This window comes from Oncorhynchus masou, unplaced genomic scaffold, assembly GCF_036934945.1.
Source record: "Oncorhynchus masou masou isolate Uvic2021 unplaced genomic scaffold, UVic_Omas_1.1 unplaced_scaffold_1051, whole genome shotgun sequence".
In the NCBI taxonomy this organism is placed as follows: domain Eukaryota; kingdom Metazoa; phylum Chordata; class Actinopteri; order Salmoniformes; family Salmonidae; genus Oncorhynchus; species Oncorhynchus masou.
The window spans coordinates 216,417-227,500 of NW_027000215.1; the positions used below are offsets into that span (position 1 = coordinate 216,417).

General features: G+C 46.0%; 1 protein-coding gene across 2 annotated transcripts; it reads left to right on the forward strand.

Annotated features, from left to right (window-relative positions):
* The first annotated feature begins 233 nt into the window (after positions 1-233).
* Positions 234-5,781, forward strand: LOC135528867 (beta-1,3-galactosyltransferase 1-like). Of its 2 annotated transcripts, none has more exons than XM_064957909.1 (2): positions 234-762; positions 1,042-5,781. In XM_064957909.1, exons 1-2 carry the CDS (start codon positions 680-682, stop codon positions 2,054-2,056), a joined length of 1,098 nt encoding a protein of 365 aa, XP_064813981.1. In that variant the 5' UTR covers positions 234-679; the 3' UTR covers positions 2,057-5,781. The 2 variants fall into 2 exon arrangements, with proteins under 2 accessions (XP_064813981.1, XP_064813980.1); XM_064957908.1 differs by having other exon boundaries at positions 235-762; positions 1,039-5,781.
* Positions 5,782-11,084: the final 5,303 nt, after the last annotated feature.

Sequence of the window (11,084 nt, forward strand, 5' to 3'; positions counted from 1 at the left end):
AAATCATAATATGTACGTCTTCATGACAGAAGTTAAAAGATATTATATCCCAGTATCTTTTGTGATCTCTTTCTCTCTCTCAGACACACACAGGTGATATAGGAGGTTGTAAATGTTGACATTGACGGTGATAAGTACTATTGTTGATATTTAGTTCAAGGTCTTAAAAGTCCGGCTTGTGTTCTGTTTGTAACACTAAATGACACATCACTGACAGAAGGAAACGGTTACCATGAGAGTGAAGCCAACAACACAGGAAGCCACAGAGAAAGCAGCTGTGCTACTGACATGCTGAGACCCATAAAGTCAGACAGCAGCCCTCCCACCGATGCTCCGCCCAATGCCAATCAACCTTCAGAGACGGAAGAGAAAGTGATAAATCTCACTGGCTCTTTTTCCTGGCTCATTTGAAGTCAACGAAATTAGCAGAACAGACCCAGCTACTATCGCAATTGGTGTTTATGGGAGAACTACCCCTTAAGCAGAGCCTGGAACGGTGACCAACGTAAATGGACAACGGTAAACAGCGTCTTCATTTACCTGGAACGTAATAAAGCCCTTTTTTTTTAACATAGTCGTTGACATTCAGAGAGCTGACATTCTGAGCCTCAGGTTGTTAGAGTAACTTATCTCTGTCAGACTTTTATACACCCTCTTTGATACAATCTTACCCAAATGCATGATGGGGGTCTGCCACAACTTCTGGACCCAGCGCCCCCCACCTGATGCCCATGATGCCCAGCCCCTCATCGCTAAACAATGGTGAGCCACAGAGGGAGAGGGGTGGGAGGGGGGGACTTCTCTTCTAAACATCGAACATTCAAATAAAATCTAGTGCATGATGTTGATTGATTGTATATAGTATGATGAAGTGAACATAGTTCATATGTAAAAAGAAAAACCATCTTATATCTTACTAACTATAAAATATATTAACTTCCATTGTGAATTTAAACCAACGTAAGGAGTAATGAATCAAATGGAGAAACAGTGGTCAGACACTGACAGTAGATGTATTTTCTCAACCTTGTGTTTCAGCAGTACTGATGATAGCCAGAAGGGGGCAGACAGAACACAGCTCAAAAAGAGACGCTGGTGTCGCAACAGCTGCCTTGGCCTGTTTCTGTTCCTGGTCGTGATGATGATTGTGGTCATCCTGGAAGTTGACCTCAAAGAACAGATCTCACCTTCAACAACCAAGCCAGCAGCAAACATGTCCCGAGGACCGTACCATGTACAATACCCACATGAGTACTCCTTCATCCTGGATGAGCCAGAGAAATGCCGGGAGCAGAACCCCTTCCTGGTTCTGATGGTGCCAGTGGCGCCCTATAACAGGGAGGCCCGTGAGGCCGTCCGCAGGACTTGGGGCAGTGAGAGGCAGGTACTGGGCAGAGAGGTCTGTCTGTTCTTCCTGCTGGGACTGCCCAGTGGAGAGGAGACAGAGCAGCTCCAGGAGAAGGTGCTGCAGGAGAGCAAAGAGCACCAGGATCTGCTGCAGAGCGACTTCATAGACAGCTACAAAAACCTGACCATCAAGACCATGGTGATGATGGAGTGGCTGAGCTCTCGATGCCCCAACGCCTCCTACGCCATGAAGATCGACTCAGACATGTTCCTCAACGTGAACACCTTGGTCAACATGCTGCTTCACGCTCCAAGGCAGAACTACCAGACTGGACTAGTGGCCCGATGGGGAGCCGTTCTAAGAGACCGTAACTCCAAATGGTACCTTCCAAAGGAGGTGTTTCCTGAACCAGTATACCCACCTTATGCTCTGGGCCTGGGCTATGTCTTCACCTTAGACCTCCCCAGGAAGCTGGTGGAGGCGTCCAGGCATGTTAAAGCCGTCTACATAGAGGATGTGTATCTGGGACTGTGTATGAGACACCTGGGCATCCGGCCTACTGACCCCCCCAGTGGAAACCTCTTCCAGGTTTTCCCTGTGGCTTATGACCGCTGCACCTACTCACGGCTGATAGCCACCACCACACACAGTATCACTCACCAGGTCAACGCATGGACAGACCTACACAAACCTGGTCCTCCCTGCTGATCTCATACAGTAACAGACTGACTGATGTACCAATCACTTCCTCGTTGTTTGTTCATACACTAACTAACTAACAAACCAAAAACAAAGAAGGCAACGCCTCCAGGGGATGGGGGAAAGGATATACAACATTTCTGACAGTGCATTCGGAAAGTATTCAGACCCCTCTACTTTTTACACATTTTGTTACAGACTTATTCTAAAATGGATTAAATCAATGTAAAAAAAACTCAGTAGCCCCCATAATGACACAATACTATATAACAATATATAATATAATATATAACAATTATATAATATATAATGACAAAGCAAAAAAAGCATTTTTTAAATGTTGGCAAATTTACTAAATTTACTAAATTTTCTATGAGACTCAAAATTGAGCTCATGTGCATCTTGTTTCCATTGATCATCCTTGAGATGTTTTTACAACTTGATTGGAGTCCAACTGTGGTAAATTCAATTGATTGGACATGATTTGGAAAGGCAACACACCTGTCTATATAAGGTCCCACAGTTTACAGTGCATGTCAGAGCAAAAACCAAGCCATGAGGTCAAAGGAATTGTCGGTAGAACTCAGAGACATGATTGTGTCGAGGGACAGACCTGGGGAAGGGTACCAAGAAACATCTGCAGCATTGAAGGTCCCCAAGAACACAGAGGCCTCCATCTATCTTAAATAGAAGAAGTTTGGAACCACCAAGACTCTTCCTAGAGCTGGCCGCCAAGCCAAACTGAGCAATCTGTGGAGAAGGTCCTTGGTCAGGGAGGTGACCAAGAACGCAATGGTCATTCTGACAGAGCTCTAGAGTTCCTCTGTGGAAGGACAATGATCTCTGCAGCACTCCACCAATCAGGCCTTTATGGTATACTGTGGGGATGTTTTTTCAATACCAGTGACTGGGAGACTAGTCATGATTGAGGCAAAGATGAACGGAGCAAAGTACAGAGAGATCATTAATGAAAACCTGCTCCAGAGCGCTCAGGACCTCAGACTGGGGTTACGGTTCACCTTCCAACAGGACAACGACCCTAAGCACCCCGCCAAGACAACGCAGGAGGGGCTTTGGGACAAGTCTCTGAATGTCCTTGACTGGCCCAGCCAGAGCCCAGACTTGAACCCGATCAAACATTTCTTGATAGATCTAAAAATAGCTGTGCAGCAACGCTCCCCTATCCAACCGGACAGAGCTTGAGAGGCTCTGTAGAGAGGAATGGGAGAAACTCCCCAAATACAGGTGTGCCAAGCTTGTTGCGTTATACCCAAGACGATTCAAGGCTGTAATCACTGCCAAAGGTGCTTCAACAAAGTACTGAGTGAAGGGTCTGAATACTTTCCAAAGGCACTGTATACCTTGGTGAAGAACATTAACACCCTGAATGACCAGTTTCTTCACGTTACGTCCTTTGGGAGAATGTTGTTTTGCTCTGAACCGAGGCAGACACCTTGCTACACCGGTTTTTGATTCCTAAGGCTTTTTTTAAGCATAGACTGAGAGCAGCAGTTATCTGTCTAACGTGGACATGGTGATGGACTGGACAGGACTAACAAATGGATGCAATGGGTTGGATCTGTCTGTGGTGAATGTGTGTACAGCACTGAAGCAGCAGAAACCCAGAACAAGTTAAACAGGTTTATCGTAATGGAGACGAGTTGGCTGTGTTTAGACAGGCAGCCCAATTCTGATATATTTTTCCACTAATTGTTCATTTGACCAATCACATCTCTTTCAGAGCTGATGTGATGGTGACAAGTCTAAACACAGCCAACTAGTCTCTACGGCCTGCAACGAAAACATGCGGACTCTCCTTCACTGCAGCCGAGGTGAGTAAAACATTTAAACGTGTTAACCCTCGCAAGGCTGCAGGCCCAGACGGCATCCCCAGCCGCGCCCTCAGACCATGCGCAGACCAGCTGGCTGGTGTGTTTACGGACATATTCAATCAATCCCTATACCAGTCTGCTGTTCCCACATGCTTCAAGAGGGCCACCATTGTTCCCGTTCCCAAGAAAGCTAAGGTAACTGAGCTAAACGACTACCGCCCGTAGCACTCACTTCCGTCATCATGAAGTGCTTTGAGAGACTAGTCAAGGACCATATCACCTCCACCCTACCTGACACCCTAGACCCACTCCAATTTGCTTACCGCCCAAATAGGTCCACAGACGATGCAATCTCAACCACACTGCACACTGCCCTAACCCATCTGGACAAGAGGAATACCTATGTGAGAATGCTGTTCATCGACTACAGCTCGGCATTCAACACCATAGTACCCTCCAAGCTCGTCATCAAGCTCGAGACCCTGGGTCTCGACCCCGCCCTGTGCAACTGGGTACTGGACTTCCTGACGGGCCGCCCCCAGGTGGTGAGGGTAGGCAACAACATCTCCACCCCGCTGATGGGGCGCCACAAGGGTGCATTCTGAGCCCTCTCCTGTACTCCCTGTTCACCCACGACTGCGTGGCCACACACGCCTCCAACTCAATCATCAAGTTTGCGGACGACACAACAGTGGTAGGCTTGATTACCAACAACGACGAGACGGCCTACAGGGAGGAGGTGAGGTCCCTCGGAGTGTGGTGTCAGGAAAATAACCTCACACTCAACGTCAACAAAACTAAGGAGATGATTGTGGACTTCAGGAAACAGCAGAGGGAACACCCCCCTATCCACATCGATGGAACAGTAGTGGAGAGGGTAGTAAGTTTTAAGTTCCTCGGCATACACATCACAGACAAACTGAATTGGTCCACTCACACAGACAGCATCGTGAAGAAGGCGCAGTAGCGCCTCTTCAACCTCAGGTGGCTGAAGAAATTCGGCTTGTCACCAAAAGCACTCACAAACTTCTACAGATGCACAATCGAGAGCATCCTGGCGGGCTGTATCACCGCCTGGTACGGCAACTGCTCCGCCCACAACCGTAAGGCTCTCCAGAGGGTAGTGAGGTCTGCACAACGCATCACCGGGGGCAAACTACCTGCCCTCCAGGACACCTACACCACCCGATGTTACAGGAAGGCCATAAAGATCATCAAGGACAACAACCACCCGAGCCACTGCCTGTTCACCCCGCTATCATCCAGAAGGCGAGGTCAGTAGAGGTGCATCAAAGCTGGGACCGAGAGACTGAAAAACAGCTTCTATCTCAAGGCCATCAGACTGTTAAACAGCCACCACTAACATTGAGTGGCTGCTGCCAACACACTGACTCAACTCCAGCCACTTTAATAATGGGAATTGATGGGAAATGATGTAAAATATATCAATATATCACTAGCCACTTTAAACAATGCTACCTAATATAATGTTTACATACCCTACATTATTCATCTCATATGTATACGTATATACTGTACTCTATATCATCTACTGCATCCTTATGTAATACATGTATCATTAGCCACTTTAACTATGCCACTTTGTTTACATACTCATCTCATATGTATATACTGTACTCGATACCATCTACTGTATCTTGTCTATGCTGCTCTGTACCATCACTCATTCATATATCTTTATGTACATATTCTTTATCCCCTTACACTGTGTCTAAGACAGTAGTTTTGGAATTGTTAGTTAGATTACTTGTTGGTTATTACTGCATTGTCGGAACTAGAAGCACAAGCATTTTGCTACACTCGCATTAACATCTGCTAACCATGTGTATGTGACAAATAACATTTGATTTGATTTATTACGATAAACCTGTTTAACTTGTTCTGGGTTTCTGCTGCTTCAGTGCTGTACACACATTCACCACAGACAGATCCAACCCATTGCATCCATTTGTTAGTCCTGTCCAGTCCATCACCATGTCCACGTTAGACAGATAACTGCTGCTCTCAGCTGTGCCCCTTCTCCCAGAGCAAACTGGAACAGGTTCATTTGACACAGCTTCTCACAACAGGAAAAAGAATACTGGAGCAACAGGACATGTAGATTATAACTTGTTTGGTTGTTGTAGGGGTTGATATAGTTTTCGTGAGGGAAAATCAAGTTTGAAATGTTAAACTGGAAATGACAAACTTCAGAAGCCTGTTGTGTAGTGGGGCTAGATAGTAGATGGTTGATGGTTGTGTAGTGGGGCTAGATGGTAGATGGTTGATGGTTGTGTAGTGGGGCTAGATGGTAGATGGTTGATGGTTGTGTAGTGGGGCTAGATGGTAGATGGTTGTGTAGTGGGGCTAGATGGTAGATGGTTGTGTAGTAGGGCTAGATGGTAGATGGTTGTGTAGTGGGGCTAGATGGTAGATGGTAGATGGTTGTGTAGTAGGGCTAGATGGTAGATGGTAGATGGTTGTGTAGTGGGGATAGATGGTAGATGGTTGTGTAGTGGGGCTAGATGGTAGATGGTAGATGGTAGATGGTTGTGTAGTAGGGCTAGATGGTAGATGGTTGTGTAGTGGGGCTAGATGGTAGATGGTTGTGTAGTAGGGCTAGATGGTAGATGGTTGTGTAGTGGGGCTAGATGGTAGATGGTAGATGGTTGTGTTGTGGGGCTAGATGGTAGCTGGTTGTGTAGTAGGGTTAGATGGTAGATGGTTGTGTAGTGGGGCTAGATGGTAGATGGTAGATGGTTGTGAAGTGGGGCTAGATGGTAGATGGTTGTGTAGTGGGGCTAGATGGTAGATGGTAGATGGTTGTGAAGTGGGGCTAGATGGTAGATGGTTGTGTAGTGGGGCTAGATGGTAGATGATAGATGGTTGTGTTGTGGGGCTAGATGGTAGCTGGTTGTGTAGTGGGGCTAGATGGTAGATGGTTGTGTAGTGGGGCTAGATGGTAGATGGTTGTGTAGTAGGGCTAGATGGTAGATGGTTGTGTAGTGGGGCTAGATGGTAGATGGTTGTGTAGTGGGGCTAGATGGTAGCTGGTTGTGTAGTAGGGCTAGATGGTAGATGGTTGTGTAGTAGGGCTAGATGGTAGATGGTTGTGTAGTGGGGCTAGATGGTAGATGGTTGTGTAGTGGGGCTAGATGGTAGATGGTTGTGTAGTAGGGCTAGATGGTAGATGGTTGTGTAGTAGGGCTAGATGGTAGATGGTTGTGTAGTGGGGCTAGATGGTAGATGGTTGTGTAGTAGGGCTAGATGGTAGATGGTTGTGTAGTAGGGCTAGATGGTAGATGGTTGTGTAGTGGGGCTAGATGGTAGATGGTAGATGGTTGTGAAGTGGGGCTAGATGGTAGATGGTTGTGTAGTGGGGCTAGATGGTAGATGGTTGTGTAGTGGGGCTAGATGGTAGGTGGTTGTGTAGTGGGGCTAGATGGTAGCTGGTTGTGTAGTAGGGCTAGATGGTAGATGGTTGTGTAGTAGGGCTAGATGGTAGATGGTAGATGGTTGTGTAGTAGGGCTAGATGGTAGATGGTTGTGTAGTGGGGCTAGATGGTAGATTGTAGATGGTTGTGTAGTAGGGCTAGATGGTAGATGGTTGTGTAGTAGGGCTAGATGGTAGATGGTAGATGGTTGTGTAGTAGGGCTAGATGGTAGATGGTTGTGTAGTGGGGCTAGATGGTAGATGGTAGATGGTTGTGTAGTGGGGATAGATGGTAGATGGTTGTGTAGTGGGGCTAGATGGTAGATGGTAGATGGTTGTGTAGTGGGGCTAGATGGTAGATGGTTGTGTAGTAGGGCTAGATGGTAGATGGTTGTGTAGTAGGGCTAGATGGTAGATGGTAGATGGTTGTGTAGTGGGGCTAGATGGTAGATGGTAGATGGTTGTGTTGTGGGGCTAGATGGTAGATGGTTGTGTAGTGGGGCTAGATGGTAGATGGTAGATGGTTGTGTAGTGGGGCTAGATGGTAGATGGTAGATGGTTGTGTTGTGGGGCTAGATGGTAGCTGGTTGTGTAGTAGGGCTAGATGGTAGATGGTTGTGTAGTGGGGCTAGATGGTAGATGGTAGATGGTTGTGTAGTGGGGCTAGATGGTAGATGGTAGATGGTTGTGTTGTGGGGCTAGATGGTAGCTGGTTGTGTAGTAGGGTTAGATGGTAGATGGTTGTGTAGTGGGGCTAGATGGTAGATGGTAGATGGTTGTGAAGTGGGGCTAGATGGTAGCTGGTTGTGTAGTGGGGCTAGATGGTAGATGGTTGTGTAGTGGGGCTAGATGGTAGATGGTAGATGGTTGTGTAGTGGGGCTAGATGGTAGATGGTAGATGGTTGTGAAGTGGGGCTAGATGGTAGATGGTTGTGTAGTGGGGCTAGATGGTACATGGTAGATGGTTGTGTAGTGGGGCTAGATGGTAGATGGTAGACAGTATATACAGTAGGTGTACATCCAAGAGGACGAATACTAACGATACCCACTGTATATACAGTAGGTGTACATCCAAGAGGATGAATACTAACGATACCCACTGTATATACAGTAGGTGTACATCCAAGAGGATGAATACTAACGATACCCACTGTATATACAGTAGGTGTACATCCAAGAGGATGAATACTAATGATACCCACTGTATATACACACATTTACATCATGCTGTTTATCTTGTTGCTCACGTCTTAGAAACAGCTGGAACACATACAGGCCTAGGCTGATCTATCCTCTGTGATTCCACATATCATACGGAGACTTTGATTCAACTCATTCACCGATGTTGCGACAACAAAAAAACGCTCAGACTAAAATGGAGTCTGGTATCCTTCAGTGATGGGGTGTTGGGTAGATGATGTCACCACTTTAATAATAGGCTACAAGGGAATGTAATATATCCTCTCAGAGAGAATATTCCCAGCGTAGCGTTAGCAAACGTCCGCTAGCACAGCAACACAGGTAGCTGTATACACTGAGTGGACAAAATATTAAGAACACCTGCTCTTTCCATGACATAGACTGACCAGCTGATTCCAGGTGAAAGCTATGATCCCTTATTTATGTCAACCTGTTAACTCTACTTCAATTAGTGTAGAGACAGGTTAAGGAAGGACTAAGGAAGGACTTTTAAAGTCTTGACAATTGAGACATGGATTGTGTATGTGGGCCATTCAGAGGGTGAAAGGGCAAGACGAAATATTTTTTATTTTACTAGGCAAGTCAGTTAAGAACAAATTTGTATTTTCAATGACAGCCTAGGAACAGTGGGTTAACTGCCTGTTCAGGGGCAGAACAACAGATTTGTACCTTGTCAGCTCGGGGGTTTGAACTTGCAACCTTTCGGTTACTAGTCCAACGCTCTAACCACTAGGTTACCCTGCCGTTGAAAAAAGGTATGGTAGTAGGAGCCAGGAGCCAGAAGCCAGGAGCCAGGAGCTAAGGTTTGACTGTGTCAAGAACTGCAACCCTGCTGGGTTTTTCAAACTCAACAGTTTTTTCATGTGGATTAAGAATGGTCCAGCAGCCAAAGGACATTCAGCCAACATGACACAACTTTGGGAAGCATTGGAGTCAATATGGGCCAGCATCCCTGTGTAACGCTTTGGACACCTTGTAGAGTCCATGCCTGTTATTAAAGGAATTTTATTCCTGTATGTTCATCAACCAATTCAATGAAAACACTCCGCCCATTTCTATGAATTTGCAAGATACTTATTTGCATAAAATGGACAGAGACCAGTCTCAAAATCAATCAATAGCGTTTATTCTCGAGAGTACTGAATATAATACAATGTACATTGGGTTTATTTACATCACATTTCGTCATAGCGTTTTGAATGCTGCTCCTCCTTCTCTCCGATAGCATGGCAATATAGTTCACAAGCCTTCCCACATTGTCTGCCACCTGTTAAACAATCTACTACTAGCCCAAGGTCTCTCCCCTCCCTGGGTAGAGGCAGGATGTGTAACGGCGTTCTTCTTTTGTTGAAAGAGAGTCGGACCGAAATGCAGCGTGTAAGTTACTCATGTTTATTAGAAAGACAAACGAATGAACTATACACGAATAACTAATAAATACAAAAACAACAAACAGAACGTGAAACCTATTACAGCCTGACTGGTGCACACTACACAGAGACAGGAACAATCACCCACGAAATACAAAGCAAAAACCAGGCTACCTAAATACGGTTCCCAATCAGCGACAACGAGAATCACCTGACTCTGATTGAGAACCGCCTCAGGCAGCCAAACCTATTAAACACACACCCCTAATCAGCTACAATCCCAACTACTACAAACCCCAATACGAAACTACAATACATAATAACCCCATGTCACACCCTGGTCTGACTAACTAATAAACTAAAACACAAAATACTAAGACCAAGGCGTGACAGGATGTCCTGTAAGGAACACAGCATTCCAGCCAATCTGACGATTAGCTCCATTCCTTTCTAACAAGGAACAGAAAGTCCTAATTCTGGACGAAAACTACACACATCACATTCTGTATTATGATTATAATAAGATTCATACATCATTACAGTAACATAATAGTATTCTGTTTAGTTATAGTTCTGATTTAGATGTATACATACTTTAGTCATTATTCCTTAACAATGCCCCAATGAGTTGAGGCCATTCCTGGGGCAACTCAATATTAGGAAGGTGTAAAGGGCAGAATTAAAGGATATTTTTTCTGGCATACTGTTTCGCTATTAAAATACAGTGTTGTCCCAATAATACAGGGACAACCTTATATGCATATTAAACCTACCTACAACTGTCAAAGACGAAAACCAACTGCAAACTGAGGGGGAAAGGAAAACAGCAGTATTCGTTGCTATGGTAATCCATGGAGCTCATGGCTATTGGAGGAAAAGGCATGACCTTTGTGAGGTCAAAGCAAAAATGGAACCAGGTCCTGGGGGTATGGAGGAGCCAGATCCTGGGGGTATGGAGGGGCCAGGTTCTAGGGGTATGGAGAGGCCAGGTCCTGGGGGTATGGAGAAGCCTGGTCCTGGGGGTATGGAGGGGCCAGGTCCTGGGGGTATGGAGGGGCCAGGTCCTGGGGATATGGAGGGGCCAGGTCCTGGGGATATGGAGGGGCCAGGTCCTGGGGGTATGGAGGAGCAGGTCCTGGGGGTATGGAGGAACCAGGTCCTAGGGGTATGGAGGACCAGGTCCTGGGGGTATGGAGGAACCA

Coding starts and splice junctions, on each gene's coding strand:
- LOC135528867 (XM_064957908.1), top strand. CDS start 680: ATGATGGGGGTCTGCCACAACTTCTGGACCCAGCGCCCCCCACCTGAT. Junction 763..1,038: donor CCCCTCATCGCTAAACAATG/GTGAGCCACAGA, acceptor CTTGTGTTTCAG/CAGTACTGATGATAGCCAGA.